This window comes from Canis lupus, chromosome 4 (assembly GCF_003254725.2).
Source record: "Canis lupus dingo isolate Sandy chromosome 4, ASM325472v2, whole genome shotgun sequence".
Lineage (NCBI taxonomy): Eukaryota > Metazoa > Chordata > Mammalia > Carnivora > Canidae > Canis > Canis lupus.
The window spans coordinates 18,838,225-18,865,101 of NC_064246.1; the positions used below are offsets into that span (position 1 = coordinate 18,838,225).

General features: G+C 33.0%; 2 protein-coding genes across 8 annotated transcripts in view; one reads left to right on the forward strand and one right to left on the reverse strand.

Annotated features, from left to right (window-relative positions):
- The window catches only part of LRRTM3 (leucine rich repeat transmembrane neuronal 3), a 170,730-nt gene extending 158,485 nt beyond the window's left edge, over positions 1-12,245 (forward strand). The window contains exon 3 of the mRNA XM_025435196.3: positions 1,143-12,245. Within this exon, the coding sequence (XP_025290981.1) occupies positions 1,143-1,352 (210 nt within the window). The 3' untranslated portion in view covers positions 1,353-12,245. The remainder of the gene's footprint in view (positions 1-1,142) is intronic.
- Positions 1-26,877, reverse strand: part of CTNNA3 (catenin alpha 3) — a 1,671,697-nt gene that overhangs the window by 1,114,128 nt on the left and 530,692 nt on the right. The gene's annotated exons all lie outside the window — the stretch shown is intronic.

Below are 26,877 nucleotides of genomic sequence, written 5' to 3' on the forward strand. Positions count from 1 at the left end.
TTACCTAGACAAATTGTCTTTCCCCAATGGCTCTCAAAGTGTGGTATGTAGATTAACAGCACCAGCATCATCTGGAACTTGTAAAAAATGCAAATTTCAGGCCCTACCTACTGAAACAGAAACTCCGTGTAGTGGGAGGTTGGAGATAAAGCAGGGGGAGGTGATTTTTACACATGATAAAATTTGAGAACCCTGTTCTATTGTATTCCAATACCAGACATAATCAAATAATACTTTTCTTAGTTCTAAAACCACAATTTTACCCTCGTGAGGAAAAGCATTTTATAATTTTTTCAATAAAGCATGTAGCATTTTCAGAACCACTCTGGCTAATATTTACCTGATAATTTTAATTAAGAATTGAGCAGGGATCCCTGGGTGGCGCAGCGGTTTGGCGCCTGCCTTTGGCCCAGGGCGCGATCCTGGAGACCCGGAATCGAATCCCACGTCGGGCTCCCGGTGCATGGAGCCTGCTCCTCCCTCTGCCTGTGTCTCTGCCCCCCTCTCTCTCTCTCTCTCTCGTGTGACTATCATAAAATTAAAAAAAAAAAAGAATTGAGCAGCTGCAGGAGCGCCTGGGTGGCTCAGTGGTTGAGTGTCTGCCTTCAGCTTAGGGCATGATCCAGGGGCCCTAGGGTGGAGTCTCCCATGAGGCTCCCTGTGAGGACCCTGCTTCTCCCTCTGCCTCTCTCTGTGTCTTTCATGAATAAATAAATAAAATCTTCAAACAAACAAAAAAGAATTGAGCAGCTCTATGCCAGGTTTTAAAGCTGTTGCACTTCCTCGTTAAGAATGAGGGACATTAGTAGGACAGCACGGGAACACTTGAGCTACAGACAGAATCACAGAGGTTGAGAAGCCTAGGTGGCTCATGGTTGAGTGTCAGCCTTGGGCTCATGGAGTGATCCTGGGATCCCGGAATCAAGTCCCACATCAGGCTTCCCTCAGGAAGCCTGCTTCTCCCTCTTCCTTTGTCTCTGGCTCTCTCTCTGTGTCTCTCATGAATGAATAAATAAAATCTTAAAAAAAAAAAAAAAGAATCGCAGAGGTTAATGGGGTCAGTACTTCACAGTCATCGAATCTTGCCCCCAAAGTGGTTTGTTGTTTTATAACTGATTTTTCTCATGTCATTTTTTCTCCAGATACCTTTATCAATGAATGTGTCAACCTTTCTGGCATACGACCAGCCCACAATAAGTTACTGTGGGGTGCATCATGAACTTCTCTCTCATAAGTCCTTTGAAACGAATGCACAGGAAGATACGATGGAAACACACCTAGAGACTGAGGTGGATCTGAGCACAATCACAACAGCTGGCCAAATCAGTGACCATAAACAGCAGCTGGCTTAACTGAGCTAATCAGTAGCCCAGGGTTGCCACCCAACTTTGTAACCTCCAGGACAAAATGAGGAAGATTTGTTCATTGTGGACTCTAACAGCAAAACACAACAAAAATCCCCTGTGAAACAAAAATCCAAGATTTATTCATGAAATAAAGAAGACATGAATTGTTTCAAGTCTACACTTTGTAATTAGCTAAGTTGTGCAGTATTTTTTTGACTTAAACAGAGTCTGACCCTGAAAGAAAGAATCTTTTTTTTTTCAAAACTCATCCTACCTACCTGTAAAAACTGTACAGAGCTAATGTATTTTTCATATTGTAAAGTTTCAATTATAGAAACAACTGGTATGTACAGTACCATAATTTAATTACATTTTACTTTACAAACTTTACACATTTCAGTTTCTAAAATTTTAAATTAACAAAAAATTATTTCTTGTGTTATTCAGAGTTACTCAGTTTTGTAGGGACTGTTTTGTTACTGCTTTCGTGCCCAGAAACCTTGACTCTAAAATTCTGTGCTGTGCGAAACATGCACGATTTTTATCATGCTTACTGCGTAGAATTTTATCTACTTGTTCCAGAAATAATACATTAACCAAAAAGGATTTAATTGTTGAGACTTGTAAGAAGTTCTTCAATTACATAGGCAGGTTTTTCTTATAAATGAAAAAAATCAAAGATTTTTTTAACACTTCTTCTCAGACTTAACTGTTGCCTTGAATTACAGCCTAGTTTCTAAGCAGTGAAATGTAATGATAAAGAGGGATATTTTAACAACATATTTCTGAATGAATTGACTCATTATTTCATTCTTTTGAGCAGCCCATTGTCAAGGGTAAGGGGAAGCATGGACAAAACATCACTGGAAACAAAGGCCGTAACCACAGCAACAGACTTTGATACACTTAAAAGGTGCAGCTGCCAGTGACATAGAAAAACTTGTTAGATTTCATTATTTTCAGGCCAAGGTGGGAAGGATAGAGTATAATAATTGTACACTAGCAAATTTTCTCCTAATTAACTAAAGTGGTTTACCTAAAAATAACCATCAAGTCAGTGCAAAATGTGCCTGGATTTTAAGACAACTTTTCATTTAGAATTGTGAGGCTATATTTTGGGAACATCTCAAAGGAAATATGTGAAATTCTTCACTTTATGTGCTACATCAATTCTCTCCTGGGGAAGAAGTCTAAACATTGATAGCTCATTCGATATAGATATCAGCCATGGTGAGAACTTTATAACTCAAGTAAACTGTAAACATCCTCATATGTTCTCAATTGTTTATGTTGCCATCCATAATGAGATTCATCTCTAAAGTTTCTGAAAAACAACCCAGAGTAATTTGAAGCCACCCGAGATAATATATTGATTATGTAATTGTATTATAAGTTAATTTAAATGGAATTATGAAAACCTAACTTTTCAGAGGCTGAAATAATCAACTTGTTTCTGCTGTTTGCTTGACACAGGTTATTGTTTGAAACTGTTGTTATTTTATCTCTGGTATGCACACATTCTTTTGTGTGTTTTTTAATATAAAACTACAAGTTTCAATTGCTATTGCACTAGGAGAAATGCTTTTTTTATGTTGTCATTTTGTATTCATGACATCAAAAATAGGTTGAGCAACAAGGGCCAAACGTAATCAAAAACAATGAAAAAAAGAATTTGTCAAAAACAACGTCAAACTTTTAATTTCTTATTTCTTCCAAAGACATTATATCTACAAAAGTCAGTCTTATGCGGATTTATCATGGCAAATTGAAGAGCAGCTTAAAGAATGAACTTAAAGATTTTTTGTTGAAAATATACACTCAAAAAAAATTGGAAGAAGCAAACTCTCTTACTAATTTAAATGAAACTAAATGTCTCAGTACTTGTATCAATTACTTAGCAAACCAGATTTTGTAACACATTTTGCATAAATTATTTGCTATTCAAAATTTTTTGTCATTTTACACCTAATTTTAAGTTTTATTTTTTCCAATCTCTAATTTCTTTGCAATATATTATTGTCAGTGTAGTTAATCCTTTACATTGAGATTTTGTTTTACACACCAAATTTATAGAGGATTAATTATAAATCTATTATTGTGGGTCTGAAATTGGATGCAAAACTTTATTTATTATGTGAATGAAAATGTCATTTGCAATTTTTTTCTCAGAAGTTGTCCTTGCAAAGATTCAACATCTTTTCATTCACATAAATAAACATTTTATACCTATTTCCGGACATTTTCAAATTAATAAATAATTTTTAGATATATAAAGTTCCAGGGAGTCTCACAAATGTATGCCCTTGATATCCTGAAGCAAACTTTCTTTCTTAAACATTTTAAATTCACCTAAACAACTATAAGTAGAAGCAGTCATCTTAGAACCACAGCTCTGTGTATCCGAAGACTTAATAGAGTAAGACCAAATAAACTAAGTTGGGATTTTTCATATTTGAAATTAAAACCAATGGATATTTTACAAGGAAAAAAAAAGAAGAAGGTGCTAGTTATTTGTTTATTTTGTCATGTTCAGAGCCACAGGGGTGGGTGGAAAAGGGACCGAAAACCTATTAGAGGAAACTATGTCTGGAATCTTTATCATACATTTGCAATTTATATATTTGTGTCTAAACCTTAATTATAATCTATCTTTTTCAGCATTCATTAATCTCCTATTTCCTCTTCCTAACCACCCTGTCCCCAGGTCTCCCTCCGTGTTTATCGCTCACTCACTTAAATAACAGAAATGTTGATGTATTTGGAGTTGTAAAGTGCAGTTTGACCCAGCATGGTTACAATATAGCAGTAGCTGCAGCAAACAATAAATTTATGCAGTGTTTTGAGGTTTACAAACCACATTTTACATAAATTATTTCAGTTTGTCTTCATAACCACCCCCATGAAGACAAATTAATATCAAAGAAGTTGAGACTTACTCAAGAACACAAGGCTAAATAAAGTAAAAGCCTTCTCTCTGATCAGAGCCAGAGACTTTCCAGAGATAGTGAACAGAATGAAAAAAAAAATGTTTGTCATGTTGTTTAATTCCTAATTTAACTCAGTTCTTCTATCTGTATAATATATGAGCTAAATGAACTCTTTCTGTGTGCTACTCTGGGCTCTCACATTAAAACTCTTTGTTCAAAAAGTACAGGAAGTCATAGATTTCTTAACATATTATATCATTTGTAAATGTGAAGATAAGTTGCTTCCAAGAAGTGGATATATGTAGACCCAAGGTACGGACATAAAAATCAAGAAACACAAGGAAAGAAATCAAAGACCATCTAAATTGAGATTGTGTGGGTTATAAAACAGATCCATAGTGCGAGGTTCAACACATGTTCAACACATGTTCAACTGAACACATGCTCATTTCAGAGCTAATTGGGAAGACCTTTATATTTTTTTTCTTTTTTTTTCCTTTTTGTGTCTCAGCAAGAGTACTTCTTAAATTGTGAATTCTTTTTTTTAAATTCTGAATTCTTATGCCTTTCTTAATAGAGAATAATTTTCTCTATTCTCCTCCTACTAAAAATGAAATGAATTTATTCAAATTGATGTATAGATGCCAAACATATGCTAACAGGCAAACAAAATTTTATTGATCTGCTCATTTTTACCAAATCTCTATCTCCAGTCCCTCCTGAATGTTCTAGAAAAATCATAAAACCATATAGATTTTAATATAAATTATATTTTTAGAAGGAAAGAAAACTTGTCTACATTCAACATTCAACACAAATATCATGATACTATTTGAAATCATATCAGACTCCACAAACACCTTGGAAATAGCAATATCTCTTTGCAAAAATATTTTCTAAAATAAAACCACTGTATATGGGAGTAAAGATATTTCATTTTGTCTGCTCCTCACTAGAAAATAGACACCATCTCTCAAACTAAACATTCAAAATAAGTAAAGAAACTGAAAGCATGATGATGCAAATTATTAGTATGCTAAAAGAAACAAATCAGATGTGCTGGGTAGATGACAGCACACAAAGGAAAAGATAGTGGGACAGGCAGATATTTGGCCTCATGAAAAAGGGTGAGAAATCTCTAAAGCAGATACAGTAACATCTTACACCAATATACCTCTTAATGGTTTACTCGGGGTAATAGTATAACAAATTTTTAACACATAAAAAGTCCCACAACCTAGAGGGGTGGTTATGCAGTCAGAATACGGATGCTCTGGTCTTTCAGTAAGAACTTCTAACTACTGCTATGACCTTCTTAACGCACCACAACTGTCCCTAACTAGAGAGGTACCAAGACAGGGAATCCAGGATCCATGCTTTCAAAACTCTTACAAACCCACAAGGGTAGAGTAGACTGACAATAGCAATTGTGTTTCATTTTATTATCAACTATAATGGGGGAAGAAACACTTAAGAATACACCAGAGTGGCGATGGGTTATTTTTAAAGCTCTTTCATGCCTTGCATTATGATTTTATTGTTAGATAGGAGGCTGCTTATATTCAACATTTTTAAATTTAGGGTAGAATTCATGTTTTAAAAAGTCCACAGCTGACTATTTACCTTTCTATTAAGAACAGTGACCTTAAAGCAACAGAATGCCTCAGCCACCTAGGATTCAGGAAACTCTTTTGAGTTTCTTCCTCCTCTTTCCCAAACATTTATAGATTTTGTTTTATATGTATGTCTTACTTAAAAGCTAAGTGAAAATTGGTTTTATATAAATCAAATAAAATTGTAAATGCATCAAGGGACCTTGTGATAAAGGATCCTTGAAGTAAATCCTTTTTTTTCTAATCTGAAACATCACCCACTAATTTATCTTTTCTAAGCTGATTGCAATATATCTTGTGTTATATAACACAGCACCCTTGTACGACATGGCCTTGAAGGTTCTATGATGCAGTCTTTGCCACAGGCTATATAAAAGAAGGACTGACTAGGTTTTGAGCACTGTAGGATGATCATTTTCACTTACTGAGTTTATTTGCATTAATGTGAAAAATAGTATTAAGACAACATGAATGGATAAATTTGACAGGTAATTTTTTCCTCTACTTATTGGTTTAAACTTCTGCTACCTATCATATCTTCAAAGTTACAATTATGAGCAAATTCCTGGGCACCTGGCTATCTCAGTCAGTAGAGCATGGCATTCTTGATCTCAGGTTTGTGAGTTCAAGCCCCACATTTGACAGAGAGCCTACTTTGAAGAAAAGAACAAATTCTTTGGGTCCATACTAAATTTACTGAATCAGAATCTCTGGAGCTCATTTCTGATGTGTGCTAAGTTTTGTAAAATACTGTTCAAATGAATTTACTTTCACTAAGTCATTCAACTGCTTTTTATTATAGTCTAAAATTAATTGTTGTGCTTTCTTGTGCCAGTGTGATCCTAGTTTGCTAAGCCTGGCTGAACAATTTCCTGACTGGAGGAATGCAGAACAAAGAACAACTATACATAAAATGGTCAGGTTGTTTCTTGACAGATTATGTTGTTTATAAATTTTGTTCCCCATTAGCTCTTTCAATAGAAGTATACAAAAACAGTCTTAAATCAGCTGGGTTATTCACTAAACTAAAATTTATTATTTTCTCCCATGGATAATAATAAAACAGCTGAAAGCTAGAGGTGGGGAAAGAGAAAAGAGTTGATTTATGATCAGCTCTGTGATCTCCTTATCTCATTCTCAAACCATCTTAGGAAATAGGTAAAATCACCATTTTAAAGAAGAGGAAAATAAGTATCAATTTAGTTGAATAACTTGCTAAAGTTCATGCAAGAGAGTCAGATATTCAAAACTAGTTCATCAGACACTAGGGATGTGCTCCTATCACCCCATAAGCACTTTTTTCAGAAGTGAGAAAAGACCATAATCAATATAATTAGGCTCATACATTAAAACAGTGTGTCTGAAGATAGCAGAGAAAGAATATACCTTCCTATTCAGAAACAGAAAAAATTACTTAAACTATTTTGCACCTGCAGAGATTTCATTCAAAATCCTAAATCAGCAACTTTAATGGAAAGAAATGTTCATTACTTTCTTGAAGTTTTATATATTGTTTCCTTTATTTTATACATTATTCTAGGAGTGGACATTTAAAAGAAAAAATTCCTGAAAAGATACTCCCAAATATTCATGTTGTATTTTCATTTCCAATTTTCCTAGCTACATTATAAAGCTATAACAAAATATGTTAGTTTCCACAATATAATCTTCAACTGGCAGAAAATGGAAGGAAGATTATCCATTGAAGCAAAACCTCTATAGTCAATAAAGTAACCACATGCAAATGACAACTCAAAGAAAAACACCAATAATCTACAGTCATAAAATGTTAACTGGCAATGACATGGCTTGGGTTGCAGGATATTTCCTATGAATGATTTTATGTAGGGATATTTTTTAAAGAGAATTTTTACTTACACAAATGACATGTGTAATGGGAGAACACTACATAAAGGAAGCAAGAAGATGACCTTTATAATAACATAGACCTTGCTTGTTCTATTACTCAAAACACCATATACAGTTTAAATAAAAAAATATTTTTCTTTGTTAAGGCTTTGTAAATGTTTTCATCATTATGTGCAGGTGACCAAATAAATTTTGTATATCTATTTTTAAATTCAATCTTCAGTTAAATCTGCCTTGGTCTTAGCTATCAAATGATTTTTTAAGTCTCTTGATTCCCTTAGCATCTAAAAAGCATTTTATTAAACCATTGGGCTAAAAGCCTCTTCTATTTCTCCCTGAATTTGCACCAGCCCAAGGTAATATAACTGAGGAACTACATTAGCATTTTACTCTATCATACTACCTGAACATGTTGTCCACTTGTCTTTTATAATCCATGTGGGATTCAAGAGCCAGTGAAATAGTCCATAAGCCACATTTCTACTAAAAACTAGCATTACTATAATTGTGACAAAAGTATGCCCTACATTTAAACAATAAATCCAGAAAGAAGCTCTCACACCTAAATCTAATACCATTACATGTGTTCATTCTGCCGCCACCACCACTATACAAAAATTTTACCTGAAAATCTAGAGTAATTCTGATTTGGGGAAACAAAGATGACTGCTGAGTTGAAGATTTGGTGAAAGATAATGAAGAGGACAAAAAATTACACATACCAAAGAGGTAAGTGAAGGAAATGTGATTTATTGACATTAATCTACAAGTAACTTCTAAAACTAAGACGAAGAATTAAAATTTCAATGACATTTATGCTAACAAATGTCATCGTAAAAGCCAATATGGACACTGTGAGCCACAGATATTTGGCTGGGGGCATAGAAGCACACAGATATTTGTGATAGCAATATATATCAAATAATAGACAGATGGATAGAATTAATTCTACCAAAAGAGAAAATATTAAGAATAAAAATTAGTTTAAGAACTATCACTATTATTTCTCCAGAGAGAGAATTAAAAGTCAGGATAAAAGATTCAAACTAAATACCAAATGCTTTTTCAAGATCAATTTTGAAATAGCCTAAAACTATAAACCCTAAATTGCTGCTTCAACCATATGAGTAATTACATTAATTCACATATACCTAGTCAAATTCTAGGTTATTGAGAAAAAAAATTGTATTTAAAATATACTCCATCTGTTCTTACCATTTTATTTTATATCAATGATATATTTTATCTCAATTACAGATCCATAAATATAATGTCCTAAACAGTCTAATGAAAATGTGGTGAAAGACTGGACCAACTCTGTCATTCAGCTCTCCTATAAGGCAGTATTAGAAGAGCATATCCACCACAAAGGAGAGCTGGAAATACAGTTTCTAAAGTCCTTTCTAGCAATTCTTGACCTAGACACTGGTAACATTCATTATCTATGGGTCTTATTTCATATTCATTTATAAAGTAAAGGATTTACTGCCTTGAGATAAGAGCCTATAGATAAGAGCCATCCCAGCTCTAGTCTCACATGTATAATAGATCTAGGTAAAGACACTGAACTCTGAACTCTGCTATACAGAAAACTACTTGAGATCTTTGTGATGTCAACATTTTTTTTGCCTTTGGATTTGATGGAATCTTAAGTTCAGTGATATGGCTATTTCACAATGAATCCTTGTCATACTTCATCATTTTGTGAAAGAAAAACATAAGGCTGGGGTAGTGGCCTTTATTGACTTTTCCTTTGCCTTTGATTTCAGTTATGGGATAAAACTGTGTGAGCTCAGTACGACACCCTGGTACTATAATAATGAGATTGGAAGAAGAGTCTTCTAATGGATAAACACTTTATATAAAACAGAAATGTAGTTTGGGATCACATCTTTTTAACTTAATGATCTAATATGGTTTTCGGATAATGCATGCCTTCTTGCTACTGAGATTATAAATATTATTGTCTATAACGATGACATGTTTTTTTGTCATATACTTTCACTTTCTGAGGACAGACCTTAGATAATTGATTATGCGCCATAACTGCCACCAGGGAAATTTCTACTTAATTATTTCCAGAAAGAATGATTTAATATTGAGCATTTTAAGGTAAAATGACTAACACTTAATGTTTATTTTTCCAAACATTTTACATTTATTCATTTAATCCTCATTAATACGGTTAGTAGGATTAATGAGAACCTTATGAAGTAAGTACCACTGTTATCTCCTTAAGAAGATAAGGAAAATGATGCTCAGAGTGATCATATAACATAGAGCTACTAAATCGTAGAGTAAGAATTCAAATCCAGATGATAGATATACTGACAAAGTGACCGCTACTAACTGCCCATATTAAGTCCACTTCATAAGTCCAACTCTTAAATTTAAAAGTCTATTCACTTAAAGCTATAACTGAAGACATTTTAACAATGTAATGGATGCTTATTACATACCTAATCTATGCCTAGTGGAAGGTAAAAAATCTTTGAGAGATACAAAAGATTATATCATATATTTCCTATTCTCAAGAGACTTATAGTCCTAGCAAAGAGAAAAGATATTCATATTAAGAAAAATAAATAAATTCCCAAGCTAAATTGAATACCCGCAAGAGCACATAGCAGTCAATGGATGAAATCAAAGATAGCCAAATTGTTGAGGATAACTCTGGGCAAAAGTGAAACTGACATAAAATTTAAGACTGGGCAAAATGAAGAGAGCAGGAAGTGAAGAAAGAGTATTATATTTTTATATATGGACATCTATTATTTGAATAATATTTATTAGATTCATGCTTGTCTGGCAGAGAAATGCCAACCAAGCTCAATTTTTATCCCAATTGCCTAAGAATTCAGAGCCAAATCTTACTCTTGCCAAAGCAAATGTTTTGGCATTTCTATTTGGGCATAAATATTTCCCACCTTTTTGTCTACTTTCTTATTTTTTATATTCATATATATTCATTTTATTTTACCTTTCTTTTGGGGGGAGGTTTAAGTCATATTAATTTTTTGTCTTATATCAGTTTCAGTAAGATCTTCATAAAACATTTTGAAGACTGATTCAGGCAACTTCATTAACTTAAAATAATTATGTGAATTAGATAATTTCTTAGAGGTTAATAACATAACGTTCTCAGTCAAATTACTGTTTGGCATCATGTGAGTAAATGGCCTATAAATATATTGAGCTTTTCTTTTTTCAACCTTTTTAGTCTTTAAGTTAATATTGGCAAATACTAGCCAGAATTTTTATCCCAAAGAGCAAAAACAAAAATGCTTTGTGATTGCAACATTTCACAAATAAAGAAACTAAACTAGAATATGATTAAATGGCATGATCAAAATCATTTTAGTTATAGAAAACAGACTCACCACTGAACCCATATTTACTCACTATTTTTTGCTACAAAATATTTTATGAACATATCAAAATTTAACAAAATATGCAGAATTATTTCTGCCTTAAAAGTATAGACAATTGTCAATAAGGCTGTTACTTTTCTACAGTACAGTCAAATAAGGTGGAGAAATGTTCTCTTTCCATCAAAGTTTGCTTCATATTTGGACAATTCACTTGCAGCTAGCTGTGTGTTCACTTGATAGTTAACAAATTTTCGTTCACATGTATTTATTCAGTGTGCCTTTCTTTTGTATAATGATTGTCTTTTATATTATAGCCACAATACTTTGGTGTTTTTAATTAAATTCAATCAAATAAGTATTTATTCATTTATTTAGCTTTTACTAATAATATGCCAAGGACTGAGATAGGCAATAAAGTGATCAAATGCTTAAAAAGTGAGTAAATGATTGTAATTTGATGTGATTATTTCTAAAAATGAAGTCTGAGCATGATGCTATAGGATGGAAGGGGAAAGAATGATTAATTTTGCTGGGAGAAAATCAGAAAAAGCCTCAAAATAAGTGTATTTGAAACCCTGGACTCTAAAGATTGCCAGTCACATGACACACACCTGTCCTGCAAGTTCCGCTCTCCATTTCCAATTAGTTTGGTATTTTAGATTTGTGCAGATATTAGCTTCTGGAAATCTAAGACTCCAGTAGTTTCTGGGTCTGGTATTTTCCTCAGATACCTAACGACTTGAATTTGTTTTGTATATAAATGTTAAGGAAGGTTATTTTTAATTTTCCCCTCCCACAATCTTATAAATTTAATCCTCAAATCAAGAGCATTCAATTGAGCCATTCCATGATAAATGTGGGACATATGCAATTTTACTAAATAAATAAAATAATAAGTAATAAAAAAATGTCATGGATTGTAAGAAGTTTTTCCTTTTGTTTATTTTAAGATGTATTATGCAAATCCAATCTGTGTGTGTCAAAAAATCTATACTGCAGTTCTGACCTCAGGAATATGTAAAAAAAATGTAGAAGAGGTGTATTTGCCTGTACAATTTAAGTTTTCACCAATTACTGGTTATGACATGACTGCTATTAAAGTGAATAAGAATTAGGTTACACATAGAGAGTCTTTTGTATTTTATTCTGCTGCTATCAAAAGTTCTTTAAGAAAATGAAAAAATATTAGTAAGATGGTCAGATCATCTGATATGGCAATAAGCATAGTTGCTTTGGTAGTGTTCGGTATCCCTAACTCTTAACTTCCTTAAATATGTTTTATTTTCCTTAACAAACACATCTCTTTATAAGAATACCATTATTCCCAAAGGATTCTATTGTTTGTTTGTTGCCTGGAGCAGTTCCTTACTAATAATCCTCCAGAATGCACCTTGCATTAAGCTGAGCCAAAATAGGAAAAGTAAATTCAGTAACTAGTTCAAGGCATGGCTTTCTGATCTTCCCCACTTAGGAAAATAAATATTTTTTAATTTTAGAATTTAAGAGTATATTGATATTAATATGAAGAGAGTTCATCATGAATAATACTATTTTAATAAGTGCCAAGAATCTTAATATTCTTCTCCTAAAATACTCTTGTGGATTATGAAGAGTGTGCATTATGACAAAAGTGGCCATGAGTATCTCCAATACATGGAAATGTATATCATATACAATTATTTTTCAAAAATAAATTATATATACATTTTTACTCTAGATAGTTCTCTACAGTGTGGCCCATGATATATTGTAATAAATAAGCCTATGAAACCAAATTCATTAGACTACCACAATTTGTGCTATACTATATACCTGAAACATCCTTAATGTGAATGCTTTAAATGTTATCTTTAATATGTTACCTATGTAGGGTCTATAATTAGTTAGTGACCATAAAATTATAAAAGCTCTTAAGTTTCTGAAGTTTCATGACTATCCTTAATTCCTATTAAGAGGCAGCAAAATCAAATCTGGGAAACTCCAGTTGATTTACAAAGAAAATTAATGTGTTTTTCAATTCATGTGGCCCTGAATCTGTTAGGACTAGCATAAAACACTGATATTTATATTCCTGAGTGCAATAGGAACAGGATGGAATGGTAATGGCAATAATTGGACACTCTCCTGAAAGGCTTTGAGAAACACTATTAGATCCTCACCGGCTGGTTAGAAATTCCATGCTCATAGGGTGTAAAGCTAGCTAAGAGACAAGGCTTTGATGGTATCCACCATTCCTTTTCAGGTTTATAACCCATCTATTTTCAAAAGGACTTGTGACAATTTATAGATTAAAACATCTGCATAATTAAACACTTTGAGCTAGTGATCATTAGGAGACAGGCTGTATTTTAGAATCGCTACTAAATTTCTCATAGCATATTAAATCTGCTATAAGTTCATTCCCCCATGAAATCTTGCTTTGAAAACATTTACTAAAATAGAAGGAGTATGAAAATGAGAAAAAGGGAACAAATAGGCTAAAAATTAAAGTTAATAGAAACTTACAATGACACAATTCTAAATAAAATGGCATAATTTATCAGTCCTTTGAATTATGAGAAATAAAAGTATATTCAATTTCTCCATCCATCAAAACACACCATAGTTGAATTTTATAGAAAAGTAAGCAGGCAATAGTAAGTTTTAGCACCCTCAATAAACCACAGGGAGATTAATACATTATTCTCATTATTTTACTCTTCTTCATGTCTGTGTCTTTTTTTTTCCTTTTATCCACCTCTCATTTGAGTGATATATGATAGTACATATGTGCTTGTCATAATGACAAAAAGTGACAAGACTTGGAGAGTAAAAGCTTATATTAATTTATCTTATGAATATGAATTGTCCAATTATAACACATTATATAGCTCTATTAGCTTACCAGAAAGTATAAGTAAAATTATATTTAACTCAGGACCAGATTTGACAATCAAACCTATATGGTGTAGCATCCTTTTTTCAATAACTTGAATATCCCAGAGCTTAAGAAATTTCATACAAGTTTTAAATCTTCCCTTGAAAAAATATCTTTTGATATTTTCATGAAAGCAGTTCTTTGCTTATGTTTGGATATTAGGGCTTCTATGAATCCCTTGAATAATCAAAGATTTGGCTTTATACGACTGTACATGTGGTATTCTATTAAAGATCTAGAAACTTGTTAATGAGACTTGCTAAAAAAATACTAAAATATCTCTTAAAATTATTTTTGTCCAACCAGTATGTGGTAGAAAGTTGTCCACTCGAGTGCATTGACATGTGGTTAGTGTAATGGATAGCAGGATAAAAAGAAAACCACCAGAGGACATTTCCATCTCTCCCCAGAATCACGATATCCCAAACAACACACCAATCTCAGGAACACCAATATAATTGTTTTAATATATGAAAAATATCAACATTATATTGATTAGGAAATTCCCAAATAGTAAGGTTCTTATCAAAGCAAACCCTGAAGCATTTAGGATTTAAGCTATTTCATTCTAGGGGGGAAATGTCATTTAAAAATAAGGGTAACAGTTAGTAATAGATTATATGCAAATCACTCCAGCATAGTATTTCAATCATTTCAGTATTTTTATCTCCCCCCAAAAAGTGTCAGAAATGAAGCATGAAAAGCTGTTAACTGAATCATTCACACATTGAAAAAATGTTGTTGTCAGTTTGTTCTTTCAATGGAAATAATGAACAACTGATTTATTTATAACTGTCAATTATGATAATATACCTTCATTTTCTACTCTTTCCAGTATATTATAGAAATTTTATAATTATCTTATTTCATACCCGATTTGAAATCATATGCTTCCATAAAAATTTCTTCTTTCCCAGGTTTTTCTTTAATTTCTTTTGGCTGCAGTGTGATTAAAATGTTTTAACTGATCTAGTTCCTTTGTCTTGTTTTCTCTTTCAATTTTCAGCCTTTTCTGCTAATAGAATTGATCCACACCTTACATTTATGCAACTAGAGACTAAAATCTGAATCTTAAGTAGATGCAGAATACATTTATATAAGCACTATAGAGTGAATCTTGTCAGCACTTATTTGATCAAGTTTGCCTCATTTTCTTTCTGAAATGAGGGGAAACAGAGCAGGTAAAGGTGATAGACCCCGGTTTGTACTTCAGGGAAGGAATTCTTGGCTTTAAGAATCAAGGCAAGAAGACATTTTATCCTATTTTCCAATATTTTTTAGAGTAGAAAGGAACATTTCCCTTAAATTTTCATCTCTAACCCTAAAATCAATTTTATCTTTCCTAGACATTCAGTTGTTTTGTTTTGTTTTAATTTTGCTGCATAACATGCTACATATACACTGAACTCTGCCCTTCACATGTAATAATGGTCCATATGAGAAAAAGCCTTTGGGGATATATGCTTCTACATTTTTTGGAACCATCATATCATGGAACACAATTTTTAAAAGAACACATGAGAATTTTATTTTAGAGCTAGATCCAGGAATAATTACCCCTGAAAAAGGGTTATCCCCAGTAATGCTAGAACCCTGTAACACATCCTAACTACATACATCTCAGCTCAGAAACTCTGAGCTGGGTTATACTTCATAGCATGGCAAACAGGTAAGCTTTCTTGTTGAGTGTCCTGGCTTTCTCTTTTCTTATTTATTTCCTCATATTGTTTAATTCTTATATTGTTCTTTTTATTTCATATGTCTTTTGTTATAAGAAGTTTCAAATTATTTGAGGGGAAGCAAAAATTATAAATAAGGAAGTAAACTAGAGTTGCTATTCTGGAAGCATTTTAGATTCATATTGCAATGGTAGTATAATTTGAACTTTGGAATGCTCCTTTTTTTTTTTCTTTCTAGACTTATCCCCATTTTCCACTAACCCATCACTGAGTAATCAAAATTAAGGATTTTCAGTTCCTTAATTTTCATCTTACTATAAACTGTTAAAAAAAATTACGAATCTACACACATACACAGCACACATCTTCTTTAATATACTGCTCTTCAGATATAAAGTTGCTAAGCAAAGTAGGACATATATTTAAAGATATTTTCCACTAGTAGAAACATTCTCAGGTGCAGTTTAAAGAGGCCAATAAAGTGTATTTTAAAATGAGCTAACTAGGGTTAAAAAGGAAGCTCTCAACATTTTTTTTTTGTTTTAAAGTATTTTCTTGGTGTAAACGAAAAGTCTATAGGTTGCCATTAAGTGGTTCTTGACATTTTCATAATATTGAGCTTTTCCTGGTTTTATTAACTCTTGAGTTAATCTAATTATAGGTTGTAGATCATAAATCATGATAACTATATTCAAACATTCATCTCTCCACCTTCCTAGATAGCCTAAACCCCTAATCCCAGTCCCAATTAAAGGAACAGTAGTTTTTCAAGTACAACCAACTTTATCTACACACAAATATTTTCAACGTGATTTCATGATACTATTTAAAGTGTATCTTTCCACTTAAACTCAGAGAATTTGGATAATAAGTAAATTAGATTCTGAAACTTAAAATGTTGGTTTTAGGTGCCATATTCAAAAATTATGAAATAAATATGAATAAAATCTCCAAAATTTATATTTAAAATGAATGCATTTTCATATTTTATACAAAATGTAATCATGATTAACTTCAGTCTGTAATCCCTAAAAATTCATGTGAAGAAAGGAAAACAAAAAATTTCACCCATAGCAGCATTTAAACACATTCACTTATAGCATTTCATGTGTATTTATGTAGTTATACTTTAGTCCAACAGCCAGATTTATAAAGCATGCAATAATGGCAAATTTAAAACATAATAACTCTCAATTGGCATGCAAATCCCACCTTAACTTCAATGTCCTAGAACCCATTACTCCTTAAAGTCAGAGAAAAGAGATCAGATATAAGAAAAGGAAAATCAAGAAAATGTATATTAAAATATTGCATTCTGTTCCCAATTATTATATAATTCCTATCTCACAACTTTCTTTGAAAATTAAAAAAAGAGCAAATGGGTATTGATACACTAGCTATATACATAACCAATACACTTAACAAGTTAAATTTCTAGAATATAAGACCTCTCCATTCAGTTTTGAATTAAACATAGACAAGGTTCTGAATTACATTTCAATTCTGTTTAAAGAGTATAATCTTTGTAAAAACAAAGATGTCCTCTTCATAGGGTAAAATTAATTTATGAGCCTGTGCAATATAAAATTACAAATAAAAATCTTATTTAAGTGAATTAGTAAGACTAGTTCAGATAAAATATATGTATTCTAGAGTCTCTATAAATTTTTTCTTATTTTTCCAGATGTTTTGTTATAATATAAACATGCAATTGGAACTACATTACTACCAGTACATACATAAAGCTAGGTAAGAAATTTGGATTAATGGTTTTTAATTTTTTTCCAAATCCTAAATACTTAAAAATATCACACTATCAGTGACTCATCACAGGCACAGTTCTCAGTAGGGTGTGTGTGTGTGTGTGTGTGTGTGTGTGTGTGTGTGTTTTGGGGAAAGGAGGCCTTCAGTGGAGAGGGATATCACCTTCTATGCTTTTTCTTGGCTTTTCTTTGCTAAGAATCAACAATGAAGAGTGTACTTCAATTATTTCCTTTTAAAAAATCTCAGATTTTGGTTTGGGACTGAAGCTGAGTCTTCTGGAATATAATGCAGGTTTGGGTCAACCCCAATCAAAAAAGTCCCAAGGAGAGACCTAAGTCTGGGAAAATTTAAATGTGGGTATCCCTGAAATTACATTATATATCTAAGAAGCCTATAGTAACCTGCATTGGAGGATCTTGTGTCAGTTCAGAACCCCCATAATGACTCTTATCAAAAGCCCAGGTCATATTGGTGGGAGTTACTTCAGTCTGTACATACTATAGACTCCATCTTTAGCTCAATATTTAAGTAAATTAAAAAATATAACAAACCATCTATTTATGCTTCACCCAAAGGCCCCCTGAATGGAGGCAATTAATCTGACAAGAATATAAATGAGACAATTATGAACACTCAGGTGATCATGATAGTGACCATGGAGAAAATAAGAGAGAAACAGATTCCCTAAGTATGCTGTAGATGTCATTTTTTTCAATAACAGATTTACACCTATACTTCTAAAGGATTGGATGATAGGAAACAGAGTTAGGGGGAGGAAGAAGCAAAAACTGTATTTTCGTGTCCTAGAAACAGAATGAGACTCTCTTTTAAGACAGAGCTGCTTTAAAAAAAAAAAAAAAAAGAGCTGCTTTTAGTTGTTTCATAATAACAGTTCAACTGACACTTGCTAAGTCAAAATATTCAAATACCTGTAGGGAACTTTAGCAGCTTAGTCCTTTCTGCTTGCTTCTTTATATTATTTTTTAACTTACATTCCTACTCAGTATTGCTACGTGCCTCAATAGGTATTTGACAAAAAACTTAAAGCAGTTATCCATTTTTTAAAAATTTTTCTCCTACCATGTTAAAGAACAATGAACCAAATCCAACTAGATGAATCAACCATTCCCTAGGTATAACTCTTAGAGTTGTATTAATTTCGTTTGCTGCAGTAGTATAATAATTTACTATAAACGTCTTAAATTACAGCATTTGAATATGTGCCAGGAAATAATACTTTTCCCCAAAGCAGATGAATCATGAATCTGAAATACATAATGCGCCTTGAAGGTGCTTATAATTTTTCCTAAGAGTGACTTATCCACATGAGAGCATGTTGACTGTTTGATTTGAATGGTGACCTTCCAACAGTAATGAAGAGCATTTCAATGTTTTTGAAATGTTACTATTAAAAATAAATTTAAGTAGATATTTAAAGTAGATAAACACAAGTTTTTCTGATAATGCCTCCTGTAGAAGACAAAAAGGTTAGGGATCAATAGTAATAATATCTTTGGCTTCCTTCCTTGAGTTTATGTAGGACTCTTCTCATATGTAGACTCTTTTCCTTGTACTCTCCAAAATAGCTCAAATATCTATGAGAGAATTTGGTTGGATTTGAGAGTCTTAGAGCAAGTGATATTAAAGTTAATATAAAGGATACAAACACCCAATGTCATAGAAAAACTCAGTATTATTTACAATCAGTTCAAATAAATTTAATTATCCAAAAGCTTAACCACTTAGAAGTCAGGGTTGGAAAACAACATATATGCTTTATGATCTGATTTTCATGACTGATATAGATCCACAAGATAAAAACTAAAAATCTTGTAAATAACTATAATTTAATATGCATGTATATATACATATTGTATTGTTATATATATTAGATTTTGCTAAATACATAGTGTGCTTCTAGATTTATTTACCCACTCAATACATATTTATTGAGAACTTAACTATATTCAAGTTACTGTTAGGGATTAAAAGAATTAGATTAGATACAGATGGTCTAAAAGAGGCTTAAAGAAGAACTCATGTCAAAAATTCAGAATAAATGAGACAGAAAATTTTAATTACCCATAGTGGAAAACAATAATAATAAAAGCCTAAGCCAGATTGCAGTGGAATGAACAACAGAGTAAAAAGCAGAACCCTGCTTTTGATCAGCTCTGATCAGTGTGACCTTCATTCATCAAGGTCAATTCATCTTTTGGGCTTCTGCTTATCTGAAAAATGAGGGAAATTTAACCATGTGAACTTCAGAGTCCTTTCTAGCTCCAACATTAGATAAAACTCTACTCTATAAGCTTGATTTAAACCAGAAGGTGCAAACCTCATTCTTCACTTGTAATGGCTTCACTGATGAATTGCAATGTCAGCTAAAATGAATTCCATCTCCTTTTCCCTTTCCTGGCTCCAATTTGATAAAATAGCATTGAGGCATTGGGACTCACAAAAAGATAAAACTGTATCCAAAACAATGATACTGGGATTATAGAATTATAGAATTATGGCTTCCACACCCTAACATTTTGAAAATAGCTGATGAAGACAAACAATTAAAAGAATTAGACAAGCAGAATTTGAGTGAAAACTGGGAGACAACAGTATAAGACTATTTTCTTGTTTGAACTTTTAAAAAATGAATGCCTGGTGATACTTCATTCATATTTTTTTTAATGTGGAAATTCAATTATGGAGCCATGGCAACCAAAGGAGAAAAGGTAAAGTTTTATCATTAATTTGAAAATGTCTTGATTTGAAAAAAGTTTGGTAGTAAAATCAAGGTTAAATGAAATATCATGAAGCTCTGCAATTAGGTTAATAATGAGGTGCCTCAGGGATCAGTGCTAGCACAGGTGTTCAATATATTTATTAATGACTTAGAAGAGTTGTGAATAATATAGAAGCACATTTGGGTAACTTCAAAGATATTTATAGCAATCAAAATGGGTGAATCACTGCTTGTCTTGACCCATTCAAGAGCAATCATTTAACATATTACAGCAAATAATCAACAAGAGCAAATCAATGTGAAGTGGATGGAATCACCCAAGTTTTCTTAATATGCTAACAGCTACTGAAATAATTATTGCATTTCAGGCAAGAGTGAGTAGATCTAAGAAGACATCTGTCCAGTAAACAGCTCTTCATGAAAAAAGGATATGCAAATAGGCTGGAATAAAGGATAATGCAAGAGGATAATGCAAGAGAATATTTGTTTAAATTGATAAGTATTGCTGAAAATTTTTACACATCAGAACCTTGTTCTAGTGAATGACACATTGAGAAAGGGACTACACCCTGGGACTATCTGGTGTTTTATCTGGCAATATTATAAATGGTTTTTCATTATCATCCAAACCTCTCTGCCCATTCACTAGACTTCCCAGATGCCTCTTAGGTAGGAATGAAGTTTATAAGGGCATCCCCTTCCCACCTCCACTTTGCTCTATTCTAAGGGATTGCACTGACATTAACCCTGATGCATTAATCTTCCAAAGATCTCAAGGCTGTAGAGAAATTAAATAGGATTCCTTTTCACAAGGAAGCACAAAACCATTCAATAATAGCATGAATTATCTTAAATTCTCCCCACTACTCTGAGGTTATTTAATTATCATATGCATACCTGGAAATCTGAAATAGTTTCAATTATAATTCACTAATTCAAAAATATTTTGAGTTCCTATTTTATCTAAGGCATAGCAGGAATAAAAAGAATGAAAAGAACTAACAAAATATGGAGCTTGCCCTAACAGAATTTAGAAAGCCATGTCACCCCCACTCATGAACTAATAAGCATTTCTGAATCCTGGTCCATATCAAACACATATAAATATGTAATTTCATAATAAGTTTGAAGTATATTTAAAAATTTGTTTAAAGATTTTATTCATTTACTCATGAGACACACACACACACACACACACAGAGAAAGAGAGAAGCTGAGACACAGGTGAGGGAGAAGCAGGCTCCATGCAAGGAGCCCAATGTGGGATTTGATCCCGGGACTCCAGGATTACGCCCTCGGCCAAAGGCAGGGGCTAAACTGCTGAGTTGCCCAGGGATCCCCTGAAGTATATTAAAATTAATATGAATCAGAACTGTTTCTGTAGGAACATATAATAACATTTTTAAGGCCAAATAACCATTTTATGCTACCACTTATTTTTTCTACCAGGGGGAAAATATGTTGACTCATGGTATGAACTTTCTCATTTGAAGCCTAACTTAGATATTCCTCCAAATTTCAGAGAAAAAGAAAAGATTTCTATCTATTTGGGACTAAGTTGGCAGGCCAAAGTAATAAGAGTGAAGCCAAATAGGAATGCAAACATTACATTGTATCTAACTCAGCTCTACAAAATAACCCATCAGTAAATCCATTGACAGTATGGAGATATATGAGAAGCACCGAGAGTGAGATTTTTTTTTAATTTGGTCAAGTATCTTTACTCTGTACATGCCCAGTGGAAATTTCAGATGTAAACATCTAAAATAATACATCCAAAGTCTCACAAGCATTTCATAGACTCCCAGAATCCAAAGTTAATTGGGACCTTAAACTTTATTGCTTGAGCCATAAATTTTCTCTATACCATCTGACAGATACCACCAGAGATTTTTTAAAAACTCATTACTAAAACAAAGACTCATGCTAAAGGTAAACTTTAGATAATTAAGTACCCTATGAACCTTTGTTAGAGCCTCAAACATATTTATTAGTGATTTTTACTAAAAGGTTTGAAATTATCTGACAAATAAAACACAATTTGGAGAATAATTAACATATAAGAAGTGTAACAGTTCTGTTAATTTTTCCTTTTAGATCTTTCAGTAGCTGTGGGTTATTCTGCAGTGTGATTTAAGTATAATTTTACCAAGAGAAAATAAATAGTGAATGAGAGTTCATTAGCAGGTGGTCAAGTGTAAATACTATATCAATCACATTGGTATTTTTAAGCATCAGCAAATTTAATTTCTCTAGAGGATTAAGCTCATACTTTAAGATATGTAGTATAACATATTTATTTTTTAAAAAACATTCCAGCATGTGTCTTGATTATAAATACTAAAAGTAATTCCCATTAGATTTCCTAGGTAGACAGAAAATAATGATGTCCCTAGTGCAAATCAGAGCATTTAAAAACAACCAAACAGTGTTTCTAAAAATAAGAATATTTCATATCTTTGCCCTAGATAAAGAGATCTATCATGATAAAACTAAAAAATCTGAATCAGGCCTAAAAATATGAAGCAGCACAGGAGAGGAATCCAGAGTTTTGTAGAAACTTTTTACGCAGAGAAACCAGATCTGCTTTTTTGCTCAAAATTGAATCCATAATGACTAAATTCCATGGCCCTTCACTCAATTCCAGTTTTTAAATGTTAGCCAATTAATACGAAATTATTTTTCTACTTGTATAGCCTGTTGTGTATATTTCTATCCTAAATCAAGTGAACAACTCAAGTTAGGTTGAGCAAACTTTGTTGTTGTTTTTAAAGATTTTATTTATTTATCTGAGAGAGAGTGTGAAAGAGCATGAGTGGGGTAAGGGGTAGAGAGAAAAACAGACTCTCTGCTGAGCAGGAAGCCTGATGCAGGGCTCCATCCCAGGACTCTGGGATCATGACCCAAGCCAAAGACAAATGCTTAAGCAACTGAGCTACCCAGGAACCCCTGATCAAACGTTTTTATCATCCTATATTACACTAAAAATCATGTTATCAAGCCACACAGTATTAGACTCTACAAGTTTCACTCTGGTGAAGCAAGGTACACATACTGATTTCCATATTTATATAGACTCTTCAAGGTTGGGCAGCCCCGGTGGCTCAGCGGTTTAGTGCCACCTTCAGCCCAGGGCATGATCCTGGAGACCCGGGATCGAGTCCACGTCGGGCTCCCGGTGCATGGAGCCTGCTTCTCCCTCTGCCTGTGTCTCTGCCTCTCTCTCTCTCTCTCTCTCTCTCTCTCTCTCTGTGTCTCATGAATAAATAAATAAAATCTTAAAAAAAAAAAAGACTCTTCAAGGTCAAACAGCCGCAAGTAGCAAGTTAAGAGGAAGAAGCATACCTTGAATGAGTATTCATACTCTTCTGTACCATGGCTTCTAGTACTCTGTACTTCACTGGAAGTTATACGGCATTTGAAAATCCTCTGAAACTGAAAGAAATTTCTGATGCTTCAATGGAGCAGTCAAGAAAATTGAGCACTATATCAAGAGAATAGTAGGCTCGAGATTTCTGGGCACCCTCTGCATGACAATAAGAGTTACAAAAGAGAAAGGAGAACAAAAAGATTCCATCTACCACATATATATTGTTTATTGACCATTCTCTTGATGAATACGATGGGAACATACAGGCTGATGAGATTCCTTTACTGTAAAAAGAAAAGTTATCCTTGTTTTATAATGTACATCATAACTCTTTTCTAAAGACAGGGACCTATTTTAGTTGTTATTCAACTACATAGAGAAAGAACTGGTGTTGGATGTGTTGAGTCACAATATTACACCCTTGAGGTATAAATGAAGCACACTTATTGCTGGTAGTTACTAGTTGCTAGATTTCAAATAGGGACCAGGATTTTAAATACTTCAGAAAGAATTTTTCTCAAGGTCTCTACTGTCACTGTATCTCTTTCAATTTTGCCACACCTACGATAATCCCTAAGCAAGATCCAAGATTCACACAAAAGCATTTCTTTGAATTCCTTAAACCTTCTTTGGTTCTCAATTTCTTAAACCAATGGTAGTTCACTAGAACTCTCCCTGGTCCATTCTGACATCAAGCTGCATTTTAAACCATTTTCTAATTATAGATTTTTTTTTAACAACCAATGAAATTTTAGTTAGTCTTGTCAACAGTGCCCCAGTGTAGGCACTGTTGTAATTACCAGCTTTCTAAGTAGTGTGTGGAAAGCACAGACATTCTGAGCATGAACTCATCGACAGACACCAGAACAAATCGTAAGTAGAGACAACTTGATAGGAAATGAAAGGAGTCAAACTTTAAACAGTGACCACAGAGTATTCAGTGCATAGGTTTCGGCAATGGCATCTAAAAAGACTGTTAGCTCCAAAGTACCTCTTCCACAAATCATGGAACCTGAAATTCCTAAACATTTGATTCATTCCTCTAAATTCTTGCAATAAAATTTTAGTCAAAAGTATCATATTTAGAACAGAAAGTACTTACAGAGTAGTTTATAATAACTTATTACCTATGTCTGATGGTGCTAGTCACAGTATAAGTTCCAATAAAACAGAACGATCTAAGAAGTCAAAGTGTCCAGAGACTCAGGCTGATGCTGTGTATGAAAAAAATCAAGACAACTGCTAATGTCAATTGACCATCAGCCTCAATGTCTACAAAATAGGGAGTTGTGAGGACTCAGATGAATGAAAGAGAAGTTTTCTCATCTAACAGGGGCAACTACCACTGAGCTCCAGAGGACTTTTGCCAAACAGGGATATTGGTCCACATCTTCCACTTTCTCTAGAGAAACCAAAATTGGAAATTTTGTGGGAAATTTCTAATTTTTAAGTGTTAGACATTAATTCAATTTCTTTGTATAATATCCTGTAGATCAATACTGTTCAGGGCAAATCAAGTGTAGCTGAAGGACAGACTTGGCCATTTCTCATCTAGAGCATGGAGAAGGAAAAAGAAGGTCCCAGTAGGTCAAGGGTGGGTTCTAGGCTGTCAGTTGAAGAGACCATGTAAGGGTTCTAGATAGCATCCCTTCCTAGGAGAAAATATAGTCATGCAGAGTCTATATATAAAAACCAAACTACAGTAAGCTATACTTGTTATGGACAAGTATATATCCCTTTTTAGAAAGTATACACTATTTGGATAACGTTTTTAAAAAATATTTTTTATTTTACCCTGTTTTGTGCAAGAAAGGATGTAAGATAACATAAAATTTTCAATGGGATGAAATTAAAAGTAAACTATGAAAGAAAGACCTAGAAGAAATGATAGTAGTAAAAACAAGATAAATTACACTAAATGCATGCTGAATATAGTCAAAAAGAATAAAAGTTTCATTAGTTGTTAATTTATAAAACTGATTACTATGTACATGGGGAGGGAGGAGGTTTTCATTATTTTGCAAAGTCAATTTACTTTTTTTCAGAATACAATTTGGTCTTCAATGTGGATGAATATATTTTGCTCATAACTAATAAAGTAATAAACACATGTCTGAATAAAGAAGTTTTTATATAATTTGTTTGTTTAGATTCTATGCTTTCTCAGTAAAAAAAAAAAAAAAAAAAAAAAGTGGTATTGTTAAAGATTATCTTTGTGAGCCAAAATAGAGAGCAGAACAGATCCCTTCCTACTTAGGATTTTAGTACTCCCTTGGCTAAAAGGGAAAGATTTTTCAATAATAAGAAAAGGCACTATGAGTTACAGAAGCCTTGGTCTGATGAGGCCGTATACAGGATATATTACCAGTTCTATTCTAACCTAATGTGTCAGAACTGTACAGCTCTTTCAAAAAAGCTACATTAATAAAAAGTAAGCACTTCTATCAAGATAAATTGATTGTTGTTTGTTGTTATTCTAAAGGAGAGGAAAAAAATAGGGATGATGCATTATTAGTAGTGGTATGCATTAGTGTATTCCAGTCTAATTTCAACCCAAAATCCAGACCATTAAATACAATTTGGAAAGGCTCAGCTAAGAGTATCAGAGATATATAGCCCATATGTAATGAAAAAAAAAAAACACTTGTAAATCCGTGATGATGCATTCTGATGAACCAAGCACAGAAGCTGAAATTAACGAGGCAAAAAGCTCTGCCTCCTTACCCAATTTCCCTTAATAAAACTGGTGAGCTATATTCACAGGGGCCAGATCTCTGCATTTAACTTTTTAAAAAATATTTTATTTATTTAGTCATGAGAGACACAGAAAGAGACACAAGCAGAGGGAGGAGAAGCAGGCTCCATGCAGGGAGCCCAATGCAGGACCCAATCCCAGGACTCCGGGATCATGCCCTGAGCCAGAGGCAGACACTCAACTGCTGAGCCACCTAGGCTTCCCTGTATTTAACTTTTTAAACAAATATTTATAAGTATCTACTACTTGATAGATGCTAGTCCTACAAAAAAGAAAAAATCTCATTCCATGAACCTTCAGTTAATCCATGCCAACTCAAAGGGCTCTATTCTACACCGAGAATCAATTTACCACTGCAGCATGATGCAATTACAGTAACAGCTTCAGTTCATCAAAACTATTGTTTAACTTTATTTTTATGACACAAAAATATCCAGATTATCCAGATATCTGAACATAATTTCCTTAGCCCATCTCCACTTCTAAATCTACAACCTTACACAGTAAAAATCCACCTTTAAGTAAC